This window comes from Aulonocara sp. 'chitande type north' Nkhata Bay, linkage group LG7 (genome assembly GCF_057382095.1).
Source record: "Aulonocara sp. 'chitande type north' Nkhata Bay isolate Kocher_YH1m ecotype deep benthic linkage group LG7, A_spYH_male_GT1.1, whole genome shotgun sequence".
NCBI classification, from domain to species: domain Eukaryota; kingdom Metazoa; phylum Chordata; class Actinopteri; order Cichliformes; family Cichlidae; genus Aulonocara; species Aulonocara sp. 'chitande type north' Nkhata Bay.
In genome coordinates, this window is record NC_141350.1 from 4,838,797 (window position 1) to 4,866,607 (window position 27,811).

A 27,811-nucleotide genomic window follows, 5' to 3' on the forward strand; every position below is an offset into this window, starting at 1 on the left:
TTTATCTGACGCCCTCTCATTTCTGCAGAGTAATTAATATTTTCATACTTTTTATAAAAATTTGAGTTACTGTAGGTGGCAGTCTTGATCCCATTGTTGTTTCTTAATTGGTGCTGAGCCGAGTGTTGCTGAGTTTTGTGGCTGGTGCTGGAAAAGTAAGAATTCTGTGCACTTGATGGTGGATATGTTGCAATGTTACCGTTTCCTGAAGTCTGAGAGGTTCCCATATTGTAACTCTGTGAGTTGACAGGAGAGAATCCATGCTGAGTGCCGCTTTGTCTTTGAACCTGATTGTTCGAAACAAGGTACACAGTCTGTTCAGAGCCAGACATCATAGTGCTGGTACATAAACCACGTTCAGGTGGAAATGAGGTAGTTGGTGTAGTGTACGCTGAAATGGGTTTTGTCAAGTCTCCATTCACATTCTGTTGCATGCCCTGCTGAACACTGACATGCTGGATATTAGTCACAGTTCTATCCTGTGTTCCAATCATTTGTCTCTCATTAACAACCAGTGGCTCTTTCCAATGAGTGGACATGCCTTGCTGGGGATATGTAGTGTTTGAGTTCATCTGGTTAGGTGGACTCTGAGTTGATGAATTCTGATCACAGTCTTGCAGAGTGGGAATCTGAAATCCAGATGCTGGCAAAGATGGGTTTCCACTTTGCTTATTAGCTGATACATTTTGAATATAGTTAAATAACATACCAGAAAAATAACTATTTTTATTGCCTCCACCATTCTGCTGAGAAGAAACCTCCTGATAAGTTCCTGCAGAAGTCTGCAAATTTGACATTTGTCTGTTAGAATAAGCTCCATTGTGCAAAGGGAAATGTTCAGCGTGTGCATTTTGCACTCCTAGGTTTCTTGCTTGATAGTGAATGCTTTGTTTTGGAGTCCAAGATTGCAGATTTCTTGTTCCATCATGGGCATGATAAGGAGCAGCTTGCGAGGGCTGAGAGGCTTGTCTAATCTGCTGGTGTTGTCCATTCATCAATGTACAGGACTGCATCTTCTTCCTCCGTTAAGGTTTGTAGTGGGTTCAATTGGGAATGATCCTGAAAAAAGGATAAAAAAATAAATAAATAAAATAACAAGTTTCTAACCAATTATCAGCAATAGAAGCATTGACCAGAAGTACAATAAATAAACAGGATAGTTGTTTGTGCAAACATGGCTTTTTGCACAAACAAGTTTTCTTCCAACATTTAAAAAAAAAAAAAAAAAAAAAATTCTGGTAACCTGTCAGGCGAGTGGCTTTTATTAGTGGCATGTTGTGAAAGCTTATATTAAATAAGTAGTTATATATTGTGAGAGGTGACTCTCACAATAAATGAGCAGAAAGGTTATATATATATAATATATAATTGTTGTGACACGTGTTCGAAATGCAGAGAGGTGCGCTCGATTTGCCACACGGAGCAGCGCGAGAGTAAAGCACGAGGGAGGGGCTAATAATCGGCTCAGTCATTTTTAATGATCGTTGAAAGCCCAGATCGTAATCGTGATTAAAATTCGATTAAATGAGCAGCCCTAGGTGGTAGTCCCCATTTTTAAGGTGGAGTACACCCTTCAGTCCCCCAACTATTAGAGGTGGGAATCACCATACATCCCACGATACGATATTATCACAATACTTAACACACGATACGATATTAATGCAATTTTTAAAAATATTTTGCGATATTCAGATTCTGTACATAAAGGTAAACTTTATCAATATTCGTTTTATCTAATATCAAAGTCTCGCACTCAGTCTCGCTCTCATTTTCAGTCAGTTTTATTGTTGACAAACTGAACGGTTTGTATTACAGTCTAGTCCAACTTAACTGAATGCAACCATCTGGTACAATTATAGCTATTCTGAACTATGCAATATGAAAACTATGTAGCCCCTTCAGCAACTCAAGAATTTGAAAGTAAATTAAAACAAAATATAATTTTTACATTAAAACTTTTTTATTTAAACTTAAAATAAAACATGTCTTAAATTAAAATAAGTAAACTGTCATGTTTATTGCTGCCAAAAAAAGTTAAACACATTTGGACAGTTAAAGGAATGTCAGGATTCTTGCTCAGAAAAAGGATCAACATGCTCTGAAGTCAGAGCACAAAAACCTTTTTGTAACAAAATATCGGTTTCTGCTGTCCCTGTATCGATACATTATTAGCAAACAAAATATCACGATACTACACAGTATCGATTTTTTCCCCCCACCCCTACCAACTATGAGGGAGAAAGACACTCCTCAGCCTCTCCAGGAAGGTCTATACTATTGTACTGGAAAAGAGAGTTTGTACATTAGTGGAAACCCAAATATAGGAGGAATACAGTTTTCATTCTGGCTGCAGAATGCTGGACCAGTGCATTATCCTTGAGAATATTCAAGTGCACATGGGAGTTTGCCAGACCCGTCTACATGTAGACATTGAGAAGGACATAACCTAGTTTCTACACACTTCCAGCAAAGAATAAGGAAGCTGTAGCATATGGTTTAAAGCTACAAATAATACACCAAATAATTTTTTTCCCTTAAAGTGGCAGTTTACATTTCTCCCTCTGCTGACCTACTGTATGCCATACATGCCAACCCTCCCGATTTTTCCGGGAGAATCCCAAATTTCAGTGTCCCTCCCAAAAATCTCCCGATTTTCCACCCAGACAACAAAATTGGGGAGAAAAAAAAAAAAAAAAAAAAAAAAAAAAAAAATATATCCCAGATTGGCCCAGCCAATTCCAGTTTCCAGCAATGGCTACTACTACTACTTAGTTTTAATATTACACTTGTTACTCTTTCTGGATCACAAAATAAACTTTTAACATATTTTCAGGCGAGTTCAGGCGAGCTGTGTAAACTTCAAATATCAGCGCCGGCGAGAACAGCAAACTCCCGGCACATAATTTTTAAAACCCCTGCGGTCTTTCGCTACTCAGGTTAAACATGATATATAAGTCACTTAGATAATGTAAAAATGTTATTGTTTGGCGTTTTTCAGTGTTTAATTTGTTCATGAGTAAATTGGTTTGGCTGAGATTAAAGTTATTAGATTAGATTAAATAAAACTTTATTAATCCCTCGGGAGGGTTTCCACACAGCTGAATAAACTTCAAACAGAAAACTGATTAAACAGAAGTGTGGGATGGTCGAAAATTTACGCCAGCATCCGGTTATATATTGTAGATAGCAAGGAACAGACAGCAGAGTTTCACTCCAATGAGAGAGCTAGTGACATAAGGCTGAAGGCTTTCTGTCGGTATGTTGTAGCGACAGAAAAGGCTAACTTGGTTATCATTTTGCAGGAAAAAAAAAAAAGAAAGAAAAAAAAAAAAAAGACTGCTAAAAATAAAAACATAAAGAGGTTTTTGGACAAAGTTTGCATTCTCCATTGCCAAGCACCGGCACCGTTTCAAAAGTACCGGTTTGGCACAGGTATCGGATAAAACCTAAACGATACCCATCCATAGGTAAAAAGAGGAACTGTCAGAAAAGGACATAACAGGCAATGAACCAAGGTTGAGTTTGGGTGTGGTAAAAAAAAAAAGAAGAACTGTCTAAGAAAAGTGGGGTAAGAGTAAGACACGGAGGAAGTGGGACATAAAGTGGACTGGGTTAAAAGCACCACTGCACTTTACAGGAAGGGACAGAGTCGTCTCCTGTTGTGGCCAGTGCCATCCCCTATAACTCCTTTTCCATTAGTACTGTTGATAATAATAGATTGCTTGGTATACATTGGAGTTAGAGAGACTGCAGAGTTTGTGAATATTTGCAACATTATAATATGGCGACTGTTAGGAGGTAAGAATACATATAGAAAAATAGTCTTGGATTATGAACAAAGGGCTGGGGTGCAGGGCAGAAGAACTGCCAACACCCACCCCCAGACAGGAAGCCACAGGTACAAGCCTGGAGGAGGGCAACCCCAGGATGAACAATAGAGAGAGCAGTGGAAGACTACGGAGGAGGGGTGCCAAAGGGCAAAGTTCATATAATGAAGGGCAAAGAGGTACAAATACTTTCCATTTCAGTACGATACTCATAAGGTTATTAGAGTTGCCAACAGTCCCATAAAAAACAGAATCGTCTCGTATTCAGAGAAAATATTACGCGTTTCGTATTGAGCTGAAAAGGAACAGTTTGTCCCGGACTTCAGCTACAATGGAAAAAGACACAAAGCTGGAGTTTACGCTGCACAGCTGCCTCTTCTTCTCTCATCATGAAACTGATCAATGATCAGCTGATCGGCTTTTCTCTCTTGTTTGTTTATCGCCCCCTTTGCACCAGAAAGGAAACCAGCGGATGTCGTGCTAAACAACAGCAGCACCTTTAAGCTTGATCAGCTGTTGTTACGATTTATTTAATATTAATTTGACATGAATGAGTTGAAGGGAAGTTATGAACTGTTTCTGAGAGACAAATAACACCAGGATGCTTTTCTGTGTAGCTGACAGCTGGTAACTGTGCAGGGGCGGGTCTAGCAAAGTGTTGCCAGGGGGCCAGGTAGGGCATTAACAAGGAAAGGGGGGCACAAAGAAATACTTTTTTCTTATTCTCATTTAAAATGTCTAGCTTTTATTAAATAATTATCTGAATAATTATCAAAACGCCCGGGCCGATTTTTGTCCCAGTCCAGCCCTGGGCACGACACGCGGTGAATTAATCTGAGAATGTGCATTTAAAAAAAAAAAAAAAAAAAAAAAAAAAAAAATTATGCCGCTTCTTAATGACAGTATCTAACAACCCCAACTACAAGATTCAGTTTGTAATTGGCTAAAAATAAGTTTAACTGTCTTCAGAACATTGCAGAGGCTTTACTGACTATATTTGGCTCAACGTATCTGTGTGAGCAGATTTTCTCTCACATGAAGACTGTCCTCAGGTAGCCGTCTGAATGCTGGACACTGAGACCTGTGTCTCTGAGTGGGAGACCAGAGATCACATTAACATATGTATCCCTGTTTTAACCAACATGCCATATTGCCTTATTTTTCTTATCATTGTTGTGAGGGTATCATAAATAGCATTTGCATTTTCTGTTGTACAGTCCATTTGCTGTCTTTTTTTTTTTTTTTTTGTTTCAAAATAGCTGATAACTATTCGCTGATAGCTGCCAACATCTGCAAACAAATTCTATAAAGTGGTTCTATATAGTGTGTAACTGTTAATATAGAGCGTTATTAAATTTATTGCTAATGCAATCATATGGCACATTGACTTCCGAGGACATTTTAGATGGCACACAAGGTTGCCTACCCCTGTACTAATGAAAAAGAGGCTTAATTGTTGCATGCTGGGGCAGCAGGTTGAACTGTACAATGTGGTAGCATAGCAACATATCAATTATAGAAATGGAAATCATCTTGTAACAACATGCATTTTTATGCTTTGAAAAAAAGATAAGAGTGTTTATTCGTGTTTGGACATAATGTTCAATCCAAGGCTTTCGGGTATCCTTATGATTCTTGGTTGTAGTTTTCCATCATGATGGTGAGGTGCTTTTTCCAGGTTTCTCAAGCTACAAATATGAAGAGTACCTTTTAAAATAAATATAAATTTATGTTAAGAAACCTTGAGTTTGTTTGATCCATATACAGCAGGGCCCTATTTCAGGAAGCCGGTTTAGTGCAAACTCTGAGTAAGTATACCCTGAGTTAACGAAAACTCTGGGTTTTCGGTTTCACAAAGTGAGTTTAGATTAATTCTGAGTGAGTTACTATGACGACACACTCCGTGAAGCTAACCTGCCCCCTAGCAGGTTTACTTCAACTAACCCTGACCTTCTCCGCCTCTTTGTCGGAAACCTGACTGTAGGAAGTGTCAGACATGGCGTGCCCCTCCCTTGAAGAGCCAGTAGATGTTGAAGCCCAAATTCTCCGCAGAGCTCTCCGCCGGGAGAGAGTGATTAGAGCGCGCTCGGACATTTTATCATTTCCTGATGATTTTCTGTGTGAACGTTACCGTTTTTCAGCACAATCTATAATTCATTTGAATAACATCCTCAGGCCTAATATTGCTCATGTGACACATCGCGGACATTCTCTCAGTTCTGTACATATTATTTGTATTGCACTTCGGTTTTTTGCAAACGGGAGCTTTCTGTATAATATTGGTGAAGCTGAGCACGTTTCCAAGGCTACCGTCTGTCGGGCAGTCAGGAATGTTACAGTTGCACTGAAACGTCTCCTGTACTCGTTTGTGGTGTTCCCCGGTCACAGACCCACAAGATTTATCAAAGAGGGATTCCACAAAATTGCAGGTATCAGGATGAACAAAACTTAATTCATGATGTGGTGATACTTGAACTACTTCTTAAATTTTACATTTATTTTCAGGGTTCCCAGGCGTGATTGGCTGTATAGATGGCACTCACATTCCAATCATTGCTTCTTCAGTAAATGAAGGAGACTATGTGAACAGGAAGTCTTTCCACAGCATTAATGTACAGGTACATAGTTCCCTGTAGTATTTCAAACTAACAAATTATTTCATTATAGTAATGGATGCTAATTTGTGTTCTCTGCACTGTGAAGATCATATGTGATGCTGCCAACATTATCACAAATGTGGAAGCCAACTGCTCAGCCTCTGTGAGTGGTGGTGGTGGTGGACCCCCACCTGTTTTTCGGGCCTCCGCTTTTTTTTCTGTTGGCTATAACGGGTCACATTTGAGCATACAGAGTAAGCAAATATGTACTTGTAATGTGCTCAGATAATTTCAATAAGTGCTTACAGAGGGGAAATTAATGTAGCCTCTAACTGCAATTGATTGACATAGGACAAACAGACCAAGCACTATGGCTCATAATACAATTACACCTTACCTGTTTGGACTATATTTTTATATTTCATTTTTACTTGCTGCCAGGAACGTTTGGGGCCTGTTGGGTTGCACCTGCGCTCACATCACATCACAAAATCAAATGTATAAAATAAAAAATAAAATAAAATATAATAAAATAACGTGTTAAATGGGTGGAAATCCCTAGATCAATGTTTAAATTAACACTCACGCATTGACTCTGTCGGCTATGTTTTGCCATGCATGCTCCCTTTCTTTTGCAGCTGAGGCTGTGTTACTTTTTTTCCGCGGAATTTGCATGTTATCGGCATATGCTGCCATCAGAATTTCAGCCTCAAGCGCTGTAAAATACATTGACCGCGCCTTCTTTCCCTCCGTCTCCATGGTGACTCACTTAATCTGTGCTCCACTAATCAGGGCTTTATGTATCCTCGTGCGTGCGCTTAACTTGGGGTTAAAGCAACTCCGCGTTGACTGAACTAATTGTTATCAGCCTTTCTGAAACCGAATATTCCGAGTTGGACAGTTCGGGGTTACTCAACCCTGAGTATTGTTTTTCACTTTGAGTTTTCTAAACTGGCTTCCTGAAATAGGGCCCAGATGTCTGGGACTAGATTGATTAAAAATAGTAAAGAAAAGGTTTTATTTCGCTTTATTTAAGGAAGGTTTTCCTTTTTCAACCTCAATGTGTGAACACTGCTGGTCTTTTGTCACTTCAAACAAAAAAGGATCTTTAAATTATTACAGAGGGCTAATTGTACCAATACATTAATTATCATTTGTAACTTTAAGATTTTCATTCATTTTTAAAATAGCAAATGGATTGGTTTTTATGTAGCTCGTTTCTAATCCATGTGATACAACATGCCCCATTCAGCTATGATCGATAACTGCAGATATCAGCTGGATCCATCGGAGACCAATTTGGGGTTTGTAGCTTGCTCAAGGATTGTTGGCATGCAGACTGAAACCATGTCCACACTAATGCGTTTTCATATGAAAACGCATCTTTTTCTCTCTCCGTTTTGGCCTTCTGTCCACACTGAGACGGCGTTTTCGTTCAAGGAAAGTGCAGCGTTTTGAAAACGCTCTACAAAGTGGATACATTTGAAAACTGTAACGAGATTTTCTACATAATACAATATAATCAAGTGTGCCTTATATTTTGTATGTTCATATATTTCAACATAACCAAGCTTATTGTTAAAGAGAACATGATGCATTCCTTACTTCAATGTGTGATGTCAGATAAAGCATGATATACTTCTGTATTGTTATATTTCAGTATGTGAGTGGGTGTGAGGTCAGATAAGCACTGAGTTAACGTCTAACCTCTCCCCGACTGCTTACAGAAGAGGAAGTACTATGTAACTTACTTTCTCCTATAAATAAAGCAACCAAGCCTGCACTCTGTGTGTGTGTGTCTTCTCAGAGACATTCACCCGTGCGCACGTTTCTAAAACTCTCTGAGTCGGTCTGCAGTGTCTTATTTCTCTTATTTGTGTTTGAACAAATGTCTACCCCTGACAAAAACGCAGTTTTCACGTCACAGTAGGGCTGCACGATTTTGCATAAAATGAGAATCACGATTTTTTGGCTTAGAATTGAGATCACGATTCTCTCACGATTTTCTTTTCCAGTATAAATATTTATTGCACTTATTAACTGCACATCAACTTCGTAACAGTTGAGACTGAACATAAAAACAATAAATAAACATAAAAACAACAAATGTCTCACGTTTTGTTGTTGCCGCAAAATGTTGTACTGCTTGAAATTCCGTCTCCACCGTTACTCGACACTGCGTGTATAGAGCAGGTAGTGCAACAATAGAAAAATAGTTGCGGGACGGCACTGTGTAGCGTTTGTCTAGGGTGTTGATCATTTTCCTAAATCCCTCGTTTTGCACAGTGTTGATGGGAGCCAGGTGATAAGTAATAGCCTCTGTAATTTCTTTGTGCCTGCGGGAGGTCGACGGGTATAGGGAAGCGCTGTGTAAGGTTCCCGTTATTGATGTTTGGGTGGTTGACCGGGACGGATTTTCTCCTGTCACTTTCTCGTCATCCCTGACGTGCTCTCCGTTGTTTTTTCCCCTGCTAATTTTAGCATCACACGGCACAGCTTCTGTATCACGTGGTATAAGGCTCCGCCCTTGTCATTTGTTGAACAGGAAGAGTGAGCGCTTGTTTTCAAGCAGAGTACGTCCCGGATCAAAATGCGGTACAATCGTCGTTGTTTTTTTTTTGTTTGTTTTTTTGGTTTTTTTAAATCGTTGTCATTTGGAAATGAGATCGCACATAAGTATGAATCGAGATTTTCTAACGATTAATCGTGCAGCCCTGCGTCGCAGTGTGGACAGCGGACCTGGAGCCTTTTCGAAAACGATGACACAATTTAGTCATGTGATGCAGTCATGTGACCAATTAAACTAAGATAGCGGAGGGCATTATAGCGCAGTTGTTTTGTTTGCTCTCAATTTTGACAGCCCTATTAAAAATTAATATCAGTTTGTACATGCTCCAGATAGCTTCTCTTCAAATTCTTTCATTCTCACTCGCTTTTGCAACTTTGTACGTTACTCGCAGCAACAAGTCCACCTCATTGTTAGTCCGTTTAAAAAACTCTCTGCTTTTCCTCAACATTTTTCCGCGACGTTTCAAAGAGCCAGAAAGTAAATAAATGGTAGACAGAAATTAGGTAGTTGGAATAGTCTTGCATTTCACGCATGTGCAGTACTGCAACGTAAGCATTTTCGGCTGTTTCAATGTGGACGCACAACTCTGTGAAAACGACTGAAAACAGTGTGGACGTGGAGCGTTTTCAGACAAAAACGCCTCCTGGCTGCATTTTAACATAGCTATTGTTGTTTCAGCAAGTTTTAGAACTAAAGAATCTCAAAAGAAGTCCAGTTGTCTTCTTTTTTTTCTCCCCCTCAAGCTCTTGCAACAATCTTTGACTCACCATCAGCTGTTAGAACTGCAGAAGCCTTTATATTAAGAGGTAAAACATTTTCAAGAACCTCAAAAGAAGTCCAGGAGCCTTCAACTCAAGCACTTACAACTACCATGACTTGGATGACTGAGAGCATACATTGGTTGCTAAACAAAACAACTGCTGCACACATTTTATGTCACAGTATTTTTGCTCCTTCTGTCAGACAACATTTGGAGGTCCTTAACTCTGTGAAGTGCAACAAAACTATGAGAATTAAAACAACTGATAACCAGAGTTTTTGAATCAGGAGTCCTTCAACACAGTACATCACCCACTCACACTGAAGTGCCAAGACACTGATAACACAGAGATGTGTGTTCCCAGGAGACGGAGCGAAACAGGTCCCACAACAACCTGCTACATTTCCCAGTGGCCCTAAAACCATTGGAACAAAGACAAAGCTAGATGTCGTCAACATTTATTAAAAGAATGGGTGCAAATTAACACCCATACTTTTACAATTATTTACTAGTAAAATAATACTAGGCACTGGCTTACATTCTCAAAGGATCCCCCCTTACCACCAGTTTTTAATGATACCATCCTCATGAACTAGCAAAGGTACAGAGGATTGACCAGAACCACACATATACACTAACAAACTGTTCATGATACACGTGGAAGAGAAATCTTCACTTGGACAACATGGGTTCACTGATTCAGGTCACTATGCAAATAAAAAGCAAATTGAATAGTTTTTACTGCTCTTAGGTTTAATGATGCTTTTGTTCCATACATTGTGTCTCATGGTGCTCTCAGAATAGATGCGTATTAGGAGTGTGTTGAATATTTTAGGAGTAGATACACTTTGTATATCCATGTTGACCTACATCAGTTTTTTGCATTCAAAGTATAATCTAATCTAATATAATATAATAATATCCTTGACCCATTTTATTTGTGTGAATAATATTACAATTTACTAATCTTTAATTAGTTAGTGTGTTTATTTCAAAAAGGTATGTATACAGTTCAGTTATACCGCAAGATCATAATTTCATATCTTAAGGTAAAGGTTATTAAAACACAGGAAGATCACACGCATAATACCAATACACTTTTCATTTTAGGTCAAATAGCCGCCTCATATTTAATTAATGTTGCACTTATCTCACAACTAAGAGTCTTTTGAACACAAGTATATTAAGGTTTGAGTACTTCAACCAGTTTCTGACCAGTGTGCACATAAATAAACACAGAATTCTTTGTGATCCATCCTACATCCTGTACTGGGCACTGGCACCATTAGGAAGAAGGCATAGAGTGTGGCAGTACAAACTAAATGGGTTAAAGAAGGCTTTTGTCCCTCTACCCAACAGAATCAAAGAGCCTAAAATAAGCTGACACAGATTTATAGAACTGAAGTCAGATTTCCCAGTGAGAACAATAAAGTATCAATCAAGATCCTTAATATTATAAAAACACAAGCACACATAGGCACCTTAAAAAATCTGTATGCATAAAGTAGGATTTGAGGTTCTGAACATGCTTCCTTAAGAGGTAAATAGCCGATTCTAAACAGGCTGTTATTCAACAGACCAGGGGTCCGTTCTTCGTACCTCGCTAAGTAAGTTAGCTGGATTTGATTGTTGACGATTTCGCGTGATCCTGGATCGTTCGGTTCTCCGAAGCTCATCTGGGACTTGCTGTCATAGCAACAGATCCGTAAGCGTAAACCTGCTCGGGAGCAGGCTTACTTTATGTAAACAAGATTAGATCGCGGCCACTCAGGTATGTCCGCTTCATTTATACGAAAGCAACAGCAATATTTTACCACTGTTTTACCATAAATAAATATTATCAATGTAACTAAAGATAATGCAGTATTTGATCTTTTTATTGATTCCATACAGATACACACAGGTCATTTCCTAAAAAAAGGGAAATGTACTATTAATCATTCTATTTCATGTATTTGATTATTTCAGATGTAATTCATATTTTAGAGTAGTAATAGTAAATTACTTCGTGTAATCAAGATGAGAGACCACGGCTATAAAAGCGAAGGTGGATTTGGGAAGTCTGTCGCAGCCATGTCCTGTCCGTATACGCGAGCCACCCATTGCGGAAGGTGCAAGATTGATGAGGGGAGTTTTCAGAACTCAGCGTATATTGCGGGATAGACAGGATCCTTTAGCTCAGCGCGACAGTGTGCTCATAGAGAGATATCAATTTTCCCGTGAGGGTATTATTTACTTAACCAACTTGTTGACGAGGGGGTGCAGGACCACCACCTGTCTTTTTTTGCTCTGCCCTTTTCTTGGTTGCTGTTATAAACAAACAGATTATTTCAGGGTCTCTTTTCAAGAGACTAAAAAGTAGGGCTGCCACAAACGATTATTTTGATAGTCGACTAGTCACCGATTATTTATGCGATTAGTCGACTAATCAGATCATCATCCACTGGACATAAAACTACAGCTTATTGCACCAGCAGCATCTGCTCTTATATAACTATCATTAGCTTACAGCTTTAAGCTTTTAAGGTGCTAACTAAAAATAAAGACAAGATGATAGTTTATTCAATTTTAATGAAATTTGCAGATTGTTTCGGTAAAGTTTAATAAACTCCTTGCTATCTAAAATATAACAGGACACCGGAGTATATTCTCCAGCATCTCACACTTCTGATAATCAGCTGTCTGCTTGACGTTTATTCAGCTGTGTAAAAACTATAACTTTAATCTCAGCCAAACCGATTTACTCAGGAACAAATAAAATACTAAAAAAAAAGCCAAACAATAACATTTTTAATTTATCTAAGTGACTCATATATATTTAACCTGAGTCGCGAAAGACGGCGGTGGGTTTGAAAACAATTTGCCGGGAGTCCGGTGTTCTCACGGCGCTAGTGACCTAGCCCCCGGCTAGCTATCGAGCTAGTGGGTAACAGACGTCTCCGAAAACGTCGGAGCGCTTTTGAAAATATGTGGTGTCCTGATAAACTGAGCAGATATTTGAGGTTTACACAGCTACATTCTCGCCTGAAAATATGTTAAACGTTTATTTTGTGACCCAGAAAGAATAATAAGAGCAATATTAAAACTAACTAGCTACCGCCATTGTTGGAAACTAAGCTGGGCCGCGCTATGAATTCTGGGACACAGCTGCTTCTTCTTCTTCGGGGTTTAACGGCAGCTGGCATCCTTGTACATGCTGTGCTGCCATCTTCTGTTTCAGTCCGTTATTACACTCTTAAATCCTGCTATTATTCCTGCGTCTTTTGCGATCTTACAAAGCTTCAAACGACACGTCGACTATTAAATCAGTCGTCGACGATTTTGATAGTCGACGTAATCGTGACTAGTCGACAAATCGTGGCAGCCCTACTAAAAAGCAATATAAGTGATAAATATTACCATTCTGTGTAACCACACCAGCCCAGGACCTCCACATCCAGCAGGTTCACCTCCAAGATCGTCTGAGACCAGCCACCCAGACAGCTGCTGGAACAATTGGTTTGCACAACCAAACAATTTCTGCACAAACTGTCAGAAACCGTCTCAGGGACGCTCAACTGCATGCCCGTCATCCTCATCGGGGTCTTGACCTGACTCCACCTCGTCGCCGTAACAGACTTGTGTGGGCAAATGCTCACATTCAATGGCGTCTGGCACGTTGGAGAGGTGTGCGCTTCACGGATGAATCATGGTTCACATTGTTCAGGGCAGATGGCAGCTGAGAATGTCCCAGTTCTTGCATGGCCAGCATACTCACCGGACATGTCACCCATTGAGCATGTTCGGGATGTGCTTGACCGGCGTATACGACAGCGTGTACCAGTTCCCACGAATATCCAACAACCTCGCACAGCCATTGAAGTGGAGTGGACCAACATTCCACAGGCCACAATTGACAATCTGATAGACTCCATGCGACGATGTGTTGCACTGCATGAGGCAAATGGTGGTCACACCAGATACTGACCGGTTCTGGGTCCCCAGACCCCCAATTAGGGCTGCCACGATTAGTCGACTAGTCACGATTACGTCGACTATCAAAATTGTCGACGACTAATTTAATAGTCGACGTGTCGTTTGAAGCTTTGTAAGATCCCAAAAGACGCAGGAATAAGTAGTAGTATTTAAGAGTGTAATAACGGACTGAAACAGAAAATGGCAGCACTGCATGTTCAAGGATGCCAGCTGCCGTTAAACTCCGAAGAAGAAGAAGCAGTGTCCCAGAATTCATAGCGCGGCCCTGCTCAATTTTCAACAATGGCGGCAGCTGGTTAGTTTTAATATTACTCTTATTATTCTTTCTGGGTCACAAAATAAACGTTTAACATATTTTCAGGCGAGAATGTAACTGTGTAAGCCTCAAATATCTGCTCAGTTTATCAAGACACCACATATTTTCAAAAGCGCTCCGACGTTTTCGGAGACGTCTGTTACCCACTAGCTCGATAGCTAGCAGGGGGCAAGGCTCACTAGAGCCGGTGACAGCACATACCTTAAACTTAAAGCTGTAAGCTAATGGTAGTTATATAAGAGCAGATGCTGCTGGTGCAATAAGCTGTACGTTTTACATCCAATTGATGCACGATCTGATAAGTCGACTAATCGCAAAAATAATCGGTGACTAGTCGACTATCAAAATAATCGTTTGTGGCAGCCCTACCCCCAATAGCGCAAAAAACTGCACATTCCAGGGTGGCCTTTTGTTGTGGGCAGTCTGAGGTACACCTGTGCACTACTCATGATGTCAGATCAGCATCCTGATGTGGCACACCTGTGAGGTGGGATGGATTATCTCAATATAGCAGATGTGCCCACTACCACACATTTGGACTGATTTGTGACCACTGTTTGGGAGGGATGGTTATATTGTGTATCTGGAATGAATTTTAGGTCTCTACGTCCATCCCATGGGGAATGGGAGCAGTAACAAAGGTGTTGCGTTTATATTTTTGTTGAGTGTAATAAATTTACCCTACCGCCTACTGGTGTTGGCCAGAGGGGCCGATGGCGCGATATGGCAGCCTCACTTCTGTCAGTCTGCCCCAGGGCAGCTGTGGCTACAACCGTAGCTGCTTCCACCAGTGTGTGAATGTGAGAGTGAATGAATAGTGGCATTGTAAAGCGCTTTGGGTGCCTTGAAAAGCACTATATCAATCCATTATTATTATTATTATTATTATTATTATTATTATTATTATTATTATTATTATTATTAAATTACTTACAAGTTTAATTTGTCAGCAACTTTCTGCCAGCCCTCTCTCCTTGCTTTTGCAGCCTTTGCAGTGTTCCCTTGCGTTTTAATTAAACTCTGAAACTCCTGAAATCCCTCAATCAAGAGTTCTTGCTCTGCTGCCGAAAAATACCGAGCGCGCTCCTTCGACATTTTCGCCGACCAATCAAAGGGTTGCCGATCAAGGTTTCTACTATCGATGCGTAGCCCCTGTTAAGCCACCCAGTGATCTCACATTACTTCATCCAGCTATACTAATCGTCAACAACAGGTGTGTTCGGAGAACCGGAATAGCGAGCTCAAAGTTATCCAAGATCAAATCATCGCGCTGTGTCATTTGATCTTGGATGTAGTAAGCGAGGTACGAAGAACGGACCCCTGGAAAAAGAGTATTGTTGGTAGTGATCATGTCAAGGCTACAGAACACTCAAGCCTTCCCACTCCACACAACATCACCATATACAAGTTGCCTTTATATTTTGACGGTACCTGGAGTATCGGCTAGTGATGTGCGGATCGATACTGAAATATCGATTCCTCCGATACCAATCATTTATGTTCTAGAATCGATTCTCACATTAAAATATCGATATTTTAGTAATTTAGGGTAAATTTGTAGTTTACCATTAACAGGAACACAGTGGAAAGAAACTATTTCATTCGGTTGTCTACAATTGGAAGGAACTACTTCCTCGTCCACCTTTCATAGTCATGTGCGAAATATGGCTGTATAAATGTGGCAGGCCCTTGGCTTGCGCACTCACAGTGGCTGAGCGTAATTGGAGTCATGTGCGGACGTATTTTACATCCACAAACAGCCGAGACATGGTTTGAGATACATGTGGCAAGAAAATGAGGTGTTGTGGCAACACCACAAATTTGTCAAACACCTCAGAGTAAATCATATCTCAGAATATGACGAGCGTATGTTAAGGCGAACTGAAGAGGAGGAGTGGACAGGGACAGGTGCTGCTAGGGCGAGACAGACGTCTCTCACGGAGTCCTTTAGTGCTGCAGGCAGGCAAGGTGTTCAAATAGCTCACGACTTCAGGTTCTTTATTTCTGTATGATGAATTCTGCATTATTAAGTGATAAGAACAAGTAATCTGATGTCCTGTAATCATTATGAAACTATAATTTGAGATACAATAAATAAAATACGTTTTTGTACAAGGCATCGTATCGGATCAGTATCGCCGATACCACCCTCAATATTACTTGGTATCAGATCGGAAAGGAAATCAGTGGTATCGCACATCACTAGTATCGGCCTGTGTTTACTTGGTATCAGGTCAATACAGAAAAAATAATTATGGCAAAGCACAGCAAACCTCATCATCAAATGTTCTTGCTCTGTGGTGACTGGTTATCTGAAGAGGTTAGAAAATAATGCATTTTTAGCAGTTAATATCCTGAGAAAGGTAGCTGGGGTTAACTTGTGCAAACACGAATTTTATTTTTAATGTAATCTTACGAACAACATTTATTTCCCTCCACAGAGCAATAGTGAATGATCAGGGGTTTGCCATCAGTGATCAGAGAGTGGCTCGGAGACCATAAAACATCATTTTCAGACATTGACTGGCTGCCAGAGTCCACACTTCGGGATGTGCTGGAGATGTTAGAGCTGGTCCGACACTCCCCTTATGCTGGGCTTACACTGTGCGATTTTTGGCCCATTTTGAGCCGATTTTTGAGTCGTGCGACCGTTTTGGCGATCGGCCCGATTTTGGCCTTCATCGTCCGTCGTGCATCGTGTAGTATACGTGGGGTAACGAGAAGCGATTAACACCTCACGACCAGCTCCCGATCACCAATCGCTTGGAGACCGTCGTGAGGGTGTCACCGCAGCTTCTCACACTGCGAACGCGCAAACACAAATGTCAGCGAAAAAGACTGCGCAGCACAGCGGTGCAGCGTGTGATCTGGACACAAGCGATGGAGGCACAACTTGTAGAACTATGGCAAGCTCATCCGAGCCTTTTCGATGTGGCTTCACAAAATTATCACAACAACCGTGAAAATAGTTGGATTTACATTGCTGCTCAATCCCAGCTGCCTGATCAGTGTTTTTCCATTAGCAATTTAGCAAAGTTGATGGTGGTGGTGTGTCTGTGTGAGTGAAAGACAGAGAGGGAGAGCGAGCGACAGAAATTCTGTTATAACCTTCCTTTTATGGACGCACAGTGTGAGCACTCAGGTCGCATCCGAGCATAGTATAGTGCGAGACCCTGCATCATGACCTACCAACTTCTAACCCCTGCGAGTCAATCGTGCAGTTTGAGCAGAAGCTGAATAACGCGACTGAAAAAAAGAAAAAAAAATCGCACAGTGTAAGCCCAGCATTAGCGAAACGTTAACGCGACGCTGGATGCAGTATATTCAGACAGTCAGCCGACTTTACATTTTAGGTACATAACGCTGCTGAATGTAGCCCTCCAGCTAAACTGGCGGCTCTCCCGACGCTTAAAAAGGTTGTGCCTTTATTTTCAATGCAAGGCTTACATTTGTGCTTTACTCTTTCTTAAAATCGTAAAACTCAGTAACATCCGGTTTTAACGCTGATCAGTAACGTCGGATGTTAATATTAAAATTTAATGTAGTCTATTATGCTCATCCACAGCTTCACTCATGTGTGCAGGCAGCGTACACTACACAACATCTGTACTGTACTTGAGTATTTGAGCAACTGAGAAACTTACTTTTTCACGAATTCTGGCTGAGCCGCAGCGGTTTCAAATAGTCCGCATCCTCTTGGATAAAACAGCTTCTCTTTGTGGAAGTGGCGTGATTTCATCCATATCACATCCGGGTTTAATAAGGGAAAGTTTTAGTCCTTCTCCTGGGGTTGGTTAAACGCCATGGAGATTCAACTCTTTCACCTCGCGCTAACGCCCTCTGCTTATGAGTGTCGGCGGGTCGGAGACGTCATCGAAGGAGGCGGACCCCGACGAACACGTGTGGCTTCACAAAACAGGACCACGACTCATCTTCGCCCAGAGGAAGTACGAATGTTCGAGTTCCCAGTCGGAATTTGAATCTTTCCCACTCGGAAAGTCGATGCAGTCCCAGCAACAGTGCTGTGCCAAAATTAAGATTTTGGAGCCCATACCAAATACAGGGCCAGTATTATACCCGTACCCATACTTTTAACCTATAAAGGCAGTTTATGTAGGGGAGAGCATGATTGTAGTGATTTATGATATATTTAGTGATTTTCCACAATAATTAGTTAATACAACTAAACGCACCTTTCAGCTTTTCATGCATTTTGAAACTGTTTTTTTTTTTCTGGAAACCTTAAACGTAAATGTGTCTAAGCTCTAATTCTCCAGAGAATCTCATTCTTCGAAGCACCACCCAGAGCTTGTGACCAAAGGGACAAAGCAAATCAATTCAAGAGCTTCTGGGTTAGCTCTTCCTTCACATCAGACTGGTACAGTGTCCACATCACTGCAGAAACTACACAAATCTGTCAGTCACCTGCACTCTCCCCTTACGCACACGTACAACGACTAACAAGAGCTAAACACACACTGCAGCCACTTGTAGCACACAGATTTGCCTCATGCTCTCCTCAGGGAGAAACAAACAGTTGCTACATCTTGATGCATGCTCAATCATCCAGGTAAAGAAATCCCAAAAAGTTGATTCTGTTCATCTGGACGTAACGTTTTTTTCAATGGAAGAAACATTTCATCAGTTTCTTCATCATTATTATGCAAATTGTTCTGACCATTGGTCAACGACCATGAGTACAGCTCACAGAAAGTTGGGGAATGGTTGAAACCACATCATCGTAAGATGGTGATTTGCAGCCGTTTAGAGAGTTTTTCCCTTTTCATGTAAATGGCCCTCGGATTTGAGCAGGAAGTCAAGGAGGCCGTTAACATGAAAATGAAAAAAAAACCCACCTCTGAATCGAGGAGGGGGACTAAGGGTCCATCTTTTTACATCTTACAATGCATCATTGCAGACTGAACAAAAACTGCAAATGCAGAAGCAGGAAGTGAAAATTAACCACAACCTTACTACTTCCACAAGAATAATAGCAGGGGATATCCAGGGGGGATAATAGCAGCCAGGTGCTGCTAATAAAATCAACTTGATTAAGTGAGTGCCAACAAGTGTGACCAGAAAAACAACGGTTTTGGCAGTTTGCTGGTCTGGAGAATTCAAATGGGTTAAGCAAAATGTGAACAACTATAAGGCCATTTCCAAACAATTTGAAGTTTGTCATTCTATTGTAAGAAATATTATTCTCATGTGGAAAATAGTAGTTGCCATTTTTATCAAGAGTGAGCATGCTAGCAAATTCTTCCCAAGATTAAACCGATCAATACTCAGAGAAACGACAAAAGTCCAAGTGCTGCATCTTGGAACATTCAGCCATCATTTAGCATGTTCAAGATCATAACATTAAAATTAGCAAAAGGCTTAACTGGTGTGTGGATGTTTTGAGAAAAAGTCTCTTTTCTAAAAGATTTTTCTTTGAACAATGTTGAGTCAAAAATTCTGAAATTTTGTTCACTTCTTAAATGAAATTTAAAAAACAAATACTGAAAAAAAAATGCCACATGAGAAGAGGAGAGTTTGTAACTGATCAGTCTATTGAACCTCTACAAATAGTCAAAAGCAAAAATCACATCTTTCATTTGAGGTTTCATTTATTTATTGTCCCAATATGCAGAATATTAGAATTTCACATATTCTCCTGCATGCTTTCGATGGGTGAAAGACACAGAGGCGGCAAGATGCATATTCAAAATCCAGGGGCGTAGATTTGGCATGGACGGAAGGGACATGTCCCCACCAATATCCAGCGATTATTGAATTGTCCCCACCAATAATTTGATCTCTTCGAGTAAAGAAAACAAACCCGATAGAAAGAAAAAAAAACGATCTGTCAACGTCTCATTCACCCAGCGGTGCAGAAAGAGTTAAATTACGTTCTCTACTGGAGTCCTACCTCGTGTGACAAATATGGCCAATGTGATTGGCTGTGCTTTTTAGGGAGTTCTGTTTAGTTTTAGCAGCGGCAAGCCTGCGCTGCCAGGAGGAGAGGAGGATGGCAGCAACAAGGAAGAACCTGGCTATAAGAAAGTATTTTTCAAAGAAACCTGTAAGTCACTTAAAGTCAAGTTCACTCATAAAATGTGTCCGTCATAATAACGTTACAGGCTATGCTAGGCTTTGGCCCACATCAGTCTAAAATTGTATGTAACCATGAATAACGTGTTTTGGAAACTAACTGCACAACAGGCAGCACTATCAGTTCTCTAAGTCTCAGAGCAGCATTTCTAATTTTGATTGAAACTGTCAGAGAAAACTGCAGACTCGAGTAAGCCAGGATATTAGTTTACAGAGGCTGTTAGAATTATGTCTAAAGTTAAAATGTTGGTGACACAATAATTTCGTCCTAATGGCACTGACATATTCATAGGGTTAATTTTTGAGACAAAATATCATGAGGTAGTCATGATTTTGCAAATATTCCACCTTGTTTTAAAAATGCACTCACCCTACAAACATTACTGATGAGTCAAGATCTGCACAAACTGACAGAAACACTGAAGCAGCTACACATTTTATTCTTATTGTCATGTATGTCCTATTTGTCAGGTGACAGAGGCAGCTCTGCCATGTTGTAGCTCAGAGGTGAAGAGGCGAGGTCACAGGTGACTGACTGATGATTTGGTGCTATAGATTAACTAGTATTTATCATCATAACAATTGTTAGGCTGCTGATGCAAATTGATTCGTTAGTGTATATTTGACAAAGAATCTGAATTGACATGTCTCACTTTTTATATGGCATGAATCAATGTATTATTTTATCAGGTAGCAATATGTCCTAGTGCAGGGGAAGAGCCAGGGCCAAAGCTGAGGCACATCAAGCACATAGTAATAATTTTAATCTGAGGATAAAACGCAGGTACTTAGGATGAAAGATACTTCAGTGCTCTCAGGAGACTAAAAAGATGGCTACGGTCAACAATGACTCAAATGAAATTAAACAATGCTGCTGTGTGTCCACCAGGAGAGACTGGACAGTATAGATGTAAAACAAACATGCCAGCAGTTTATCTCAGTTAACGAGAGGAGCAGGCATGTGTTCGGCTCCTTCACATAGTGGACATTGAAGTAATGATGTTAAGTGCTTAAAGTCATTTTCTTTTATTGTCATGACTGTATTTGAATCTATTTTTATTTTTGTATGATACCTGATTTATATGGAATGTGGAAGTAAACTAAAGCCTAAAATACTTTAGTCAGTCATTTGTTTAATAGTAATTTAACATTATATAATTCGCATATAAAACTATGAATTGTAATTTTAAATGGTTTTAAAGCATGCAGAATAGCATATGTAGGCAAGTATATTTCTCTTTTTTTTTTCTTTTTTTTTTTTTTATCAAGAAGCAAAGACAAAAAAAAAGAAAAGGCAGGGTTCGATGGTAGAATCATCCGTCCCCACCAATGCCAAAACCAAATCTACGCCCTTGTCAAAATCCCAACAATTTAGAAGCTACGGTATATGCAAGATGCTGTAAGCCTACAAAAATCTTTGATGAGCAGTGTGAAACCACCTCATCTTTAGTGATGGGGTTATTTCCAGCGTGCTCCATATTCTGATTAACCAAATGCATGGATCACCTTTTTAGATGTTAAAGATGCAGCAACCCTGTTCCCAGACAGGGCAGCAAATGCTGTCTCTGCTCAACCATAAATTCCCCCAAACCCTGCCCCCAAACAAATGTGCTGAGCAATAAAAAGGTTTCTGGTGGAGTCTGGAGAAGGCTTCAGTGTAGTGGGGGCGTTGCAACTGTATAAACACTGGAATGATGGCTTAAACAGTTTAATTCCACCAAGACCCAAGAATGACCTCCATGTTTAAACTTAGTGACAGGATGGATATGAAACATGCAGAGGAACCCCTCCCTCTACCCAATAAGCTGGTTGTCAGTTTGATTTGAATGAAGTTGGATGAAGAAACTGTGTTTTCCTCTTCTTTTGGAGACATTGTCATATGCTTAAATGCATGTAGAAATATATGTTATGACCTATTTGCTTCCATAGTTTGTTATAACCTCAAAATGAACACTGTACCTCCCACACACACGCACACACCTATAAAATGCAGAACTATATCTTTCCATATCATAAATCTGTAGCCAAACCAGAGGTGGGGGAAATAGTGCCTTTGTCTTACTTAAAATTATGTTTTAAAGACTAAAATAATACTATTTTTACGATCAACAATATATTAAAATCACACACTGCTTTTAAAGCTTTGATTTGTATTTTTTTTTAACATTTGTGATTTTATTGCAAGCTGTCATGTTAAAATCTAGTTTTGTCCACCTGTAAGATTTATATTGCCCTGAACTCTCAAGATAATGATAAAAAATCATTTTAATGTGGTTATTCATGCCTTAATTAGAAATAAAGGGTTAAATAAATTGAAGCCACATCCAGAATAAAAAAGTGTGATGATAAAGGAACACAGAACCCACTGTGGGATAACCTATGATGTAAATGCTCTGTATATTATCAGTAGTAATATACCTACACTACAAGGCTGAAAACTGATTAGATTAATGTCTGATGATCTTTTGTGCTTCTTCAAGAGAGAGATACTCCCATACAGCTTATGACAAAATTTAATCCGAAGTGATTGATGGCCCTAATCATGACCTTTTGACCTCCCCCCTCCCCCCCGGAAGTGTGTAATTTGATCCCCTAAGCATGTCGAATTGCATCCGGAGAAGGGAGGGGGGAAACCTCCGGAAGCGCGCCATCTGTTGTTGGGAAAAAAAAAGTTTTTAGAGGGAGGGAGTGCAGCAGGGGAGGAGAATAAAAAGCAGAGAGGAGTCCGTCACAATTTCTAAGGCACAGACGCAAGATGGATTTCCTTCTGCAGCCCAGCAGCGTTCCTGTGTCCGATGAGATCTGCTCTCCCAAAGAAGAAGGCTTTGAATATGACATATTCAAATACAGCATATTTACTATGGAAGGCCTCGATCCGGACCTTATGACCCTACCGGAAATACTCCGGAAGTGTCTAGTCATTTTCAGACCTGATGCGTCATGTTCCCTAAGCACAGCGGTGATGCAGCAGCTGATTCTGTGATGTATAGAGAGACAGAGCGGCAGTTAGTTTTTCGCAAACTCATAGTTTGAATTCTGTTTCGATATTATGACAATTTTCTCTGTTTTTTACAATAGCGGGTGTAATTTTACTTTCTTAAGCTGCACCGGCGTTTGTAATGGGAATAAAGACTGACTTCCTGTAGAGATTTCAATAGTATTTTATTTTCCTATAATACAGACGCTGTAAAAAACCTTTAAGATACACCATAGCTTGTGATGAAAAGAAGAACTTTCTATCCGCTTGTAACCTACAGGCTGCCTATGTGTAAAAAATGAATAAATATCCCTTAGTGAATACTACTTTTCCTTTTGAGAGACTGAAAAACAAACTATAATTGCCGCGACAGGCGATCTTGTTTCACACACACACACACACACACACACACACACACACACACACACACACACACACACACACACACACACAGTTTAACAAACCAGAGCTGACACTGCCATCCTGTCGTCTCATTAACTGACTCTGATAATGTAACCAGAAGGCCTCAACTTCCGTTCATCAGTGATAGCAGTGTTATTGATTATGTAATTATGTCATCCTCATTTCTCCCTTATGTGGTAGATTTTGAAGTTGATATTTTTGGATATATTGTCATCTTATAAGCATTGTCCTATCTGTGTTGAGCTTACAAATGAAGTGCCAGTAAGGAAAAAATAAATTTAAAGAATAATGAGGGCCAGACTAGACAAAAGATTTTCTTGATAGTCTACATCAGAGGTTAATTAGCAATGCATTAAATTAATTGGATGCAACTGAGGATATGATTGTTAACCAAGAAAAAATGGATTCAGTAGTAACAAAGCTTGAAGATGTATATAAAATTGCAGAGGTTTGATTTGGTATGTTGAAAAATGCTACCGTAACTATTATGAAGAGAAGAATTAGTTTAACATTGAGTGTAAGAAGGAATTGTGTTAAGGCAAAGACTTAAGGTAGTGTTAGAAACCTAATAAGTTCCAGAGCCTGCTGAGAGAAAAAAAAAAAAAAAAAAGAACTCTGACGGACGTGTCTTTTAATCTTGTCAACAAATCCTTAATCATCTAAATCTGCCATTTATCATCTTGTAAAATGTTCCCTCTGCTTCTGTTGCACATCTCCCCCCGGACACTCTCTGCTTCACCAGCCCTGTGCAGCTGGTTCAACCCCTGCCTGCCTCCTTAAACTGGGGTGTTTAAATCTCTTTACCTCTGTTGTGAACTTCACACAAAGTTTGTGGTAACAAAATCAAACTGACGAGGATCTCGTTTGAAAAACACACACACTCACGAGACAAAATAAAAACAGACTGCTCAAAGCAAAAGCAGAGCCCTCACAGCTGGTAGTACAAACACAGTGACAACATGCGTATTAGATACCCTCAGTGCCAAAAGCATAAATATGAAAAAATGTGATCACCAAGAATATCCTAAAAATGGCATTGAGGTGGGTGTTACAGTAAAGAAAAAAAAAAGTAGCCAAATTTTCATCGGAAAATGTTGAATTTTAGTAAAAACAATGCTCTGTAGTTTGATACTGTCGTTACAGACAAAGCAGATGTTTAAAGCCTTTGGACGCACATTTGAAATGCACTCATTCTCCTTATCAGCTGGAAACATTAAAGCCGTAAAATGACTTTTTCAAACGGATAAAAACTATTGAACAGCAGCAATGTTGAGCCTGTTCCAAAATTTGAATGTACATGTGTTGAAGGTGCGGGTCTTGTTGAATTATTAAACATACTTTCTTTAATTTTTCGAGCCACAAAAACAACAACTTTTAATTTTCTTCTGCTTGAGTATCGGCCTCGGGTAGCTCTACTTATCATTGCTCAGTCAGTCGTCTGTTTGTGCTACTTTTTTTCAAGGAGCAGTGGATTATTGGTAAGGGTGACTTTATGTGTTTAGCTACTTAAGTGGAAGTACTGTGGAAAGTTTTACCTTACATACATAGATCTACCAGTACAGCTTCTGAGGTAACTGTTTACAAAATGTTATAATCTATTCAAAGGTTCTTTGCAATTTTACATTGATAAACATTATCCTTAACACATTTGGCCCACATAAAGTACTATGGCCATCACACTGTCATTTAGAATTGTTTAAATAACTCGTGTCTTAAGTCCTTCCATCAAACAGAAAATTAAAAAAAAAAAAAACATGGTTCACTTTTATATCACAAAATGTTAGAAATATAAGCCGTTCATAACAACCTGAAAGGCTGGGAGTTTAAAATGCAAACCGATGGAAGCAGAAGTAGTAGACTATAATGTCTCAGAGCACACGGTGTCTATTAATGTGTAGACATGTATAAATAAGAGCTTAATAAAGATGCTTAATTTCTTAAGAAATAAACAGGTGGAGTGATCTTTATCAAAAGTGGATGTTGCATCTGTGGCTAAACCACTGTACCCAAAAAAAACTTTAAAAATCTACTGTGTGTGAGGCTGTGTAAGTAAAGCTTGCCCTTCACACCTGCGTGTAATAAACCATTTGTTGGGGGTTGTGGATTTGGCACCTCAGCATTGTGAAAGTGGGGAAACATGTTTCTGGCTGTGCATAAGATTCCTCCTTACAACTTAGAATCTCAGTTCTAAATGAAATTCAGATGTTTTTTTAAGTATGGCTAATGTATTAATTGACTTCTAAGGCAGGCACACACACACACACACACACACACACACACACAAGAACAACACAGAGAAGAAGAAGAGGGGGTCGTTTTAAAAACGCAATCATTCATCTTCCAACTGTATCTTTCTGTTCTGGCTTTAGAGTCATAGGTTGTTTACTGAGCCGTACTTTGGGAGTCATACTGTTGTGATACTGAGGAGAAAAGGGTAAGGTTTGATAGACTAAACCCTTACACACATAACTTGAAAAACCTAAAGAGTGTGTGAGACTGCTAGCTGTGTTGTTCAGCATTAAACTCATCTACAAATGTGTTAGTAAAGAGCGACTTGTACTTCTGTCCCATTAAGCAACGGTTTAACAAATTTCACTGCAAACTATAAAAGGAATCTGGATTTATATAGAACATAGTAGTGATGGATTAAGTGCAGGAAACACTAGTATAAGGTGTCTATTGAACAAATCTCCTTCAGCGTTCAAAATGACCAAAGTGAGGCCTACAGGCGTTTCTCTCGGTTTGGTTGTGTTCAGGGAAAAAGCAGCTAAATACACTGAGATTGCTCCCCATTGTTAGTGAGTTAACTCTGGATATCTGTAGGTTTTGTCAAACTTGGAGTGAACAAAAGCAGAAAAACAGTAAAAGATGCAGACAGTGAAAGTCTGGTTTATTTCATGAACACAATGAAACATTTTACAGTCCACAGAGCAAAGTAGCATACATGATAAATAGATACACATAACATGAGAAGTAAAACTCGTCGTCTTACCACATGTTATATTCTGTAAACTTAAAATAACCACAGAAATTAGAGTTTAGTGTTTTAAAGTCATTATTAAAAACATGAGTCAACATTACTGAAGTGACGCTTTAACGATGCGTCTTATCACCGTGTTTATGATGATAAAACATGTTCTCTCGTTAGTAGTTGTCTGCGCTGTCACTTGTCATGAAAATGTCCAGAGCCAGGGTTCCTCTTTAATCACCATTGATCATTAATAGGGTCACAAAAGATTTGTCACATTATCCTCATAAACAAAATGCTTTTATAGAAATCATTGTGATACAAATATTTAGATTCTTGATTCACAATGTGCACGAACTCAAAATCTTTAGAGGTTCATATTTATAAAGTATCGCAAATAATACATTTATACCATTGTATGAGCTACACTTCTTGTAAAAACTGATTGAAAAAAGCTCCTGTCGTGACCTTCCTTCTGTGAGGACACACACACACACAGAGAGAGAGAGAGAGAGAGAGAGAGAGAGAGAGAGGGGGGAGATCATTAGGATTGGAGGCGTTTTTGGATTTTCACTTATTGTTGGCTTTACAGTCACATAAAATTCATTCCAATTTTTTTGCCTTTGCTTCAATTAAGGTGTTTCTTTAAATCTACAGCAGCTTCCTTTTCAAAAAGTTTACTGACATAGTAAGGAAGTAGCTAGGGAACTCAGTAAGTATGAGCAACAACAGCTTAGGGACTGTTTCTACAATAAAGAGGAATTCATCATCATCCGCAGTTCATCAAAAAAAAAAAAAAAGTGCCATTAAAAACAATTCAGCAGATCCTCAAAGTATGGATACAATCTGTTTTCAGCTGTAGAGGTACGCTTCATGTACTTATCAACATGCAGTTTAGAGGCTTGCATTAGAGTGCTTTGGTACTTGGGCCTCTTTTATTTAGCACGGTTATACCATTGTGTATTTAGCTATATAAATATGCTCAAGAGTCTATTGTATGTTTGTCATGCAATTAAAAATTCAAAAATATAATTTTTAAATCAGTAACTTTGCAAATTTAGCGCGGACCCTCACCCCTCCCTCCGGCTCCCACGGCCCCGCTGTCACCGTAAGACTCATACTCTTCCCCCACGTATGCTGCTATTTCCCCGCGCCCCAATAATTCTTGTCCTTTTTCTGTTGCAGCCTCCCACAGTCCCGTTTTCGGCGTTCCTGCGCGACTCATCTCCCGGTCCCTTGGTTTCTCGAGTTTCACGCGTGTTTTCCTTCTACCCTCCCGGGACACCTTCAGTTAAAATAAAGTTTA

At 39.7% G+C, this 27,811-nt stretch overlaps 1 protein-coding gene across 2 annotated transcripts in view; it reads right to left on the minus strand.

Moving 5' to 3' along the window:
* The window catches only part of amn1 (antagonist of mitotic exit network 1 homolog (S. cerevisiae)), a 22,480-nt gene extending 4,612 nt beyond the window's left edge, over nucleotides 1-17,868 (minus strand). For both annotated transcript variants that reach the window (XM_086298103.1, XM_086298102.1), the window contains exons 1-2: nucleotides 17,689-17,868; nucleotides 1-1,059 (exon numbers count right to left, since the gene is read on the minus strand). The exon at nucleotides 1-1,059 is cut by the window's left edge. In XM_086298103.1, the coding sequence (XP_086154229.1) occupies nucleotides 1-1,013 (1,013 nt within the window). In that variant the 5' untranslated portion in view covers nucleotides 1,014-1,059; nucleotides 17,689-17,868. The remainder of the gene's footprint in view (nucleotides 1,060-17,688) is intronic.
* Between the last annotated feature and the right edge of the window lie 9,943 nt (nucleotides 17,869-27,811).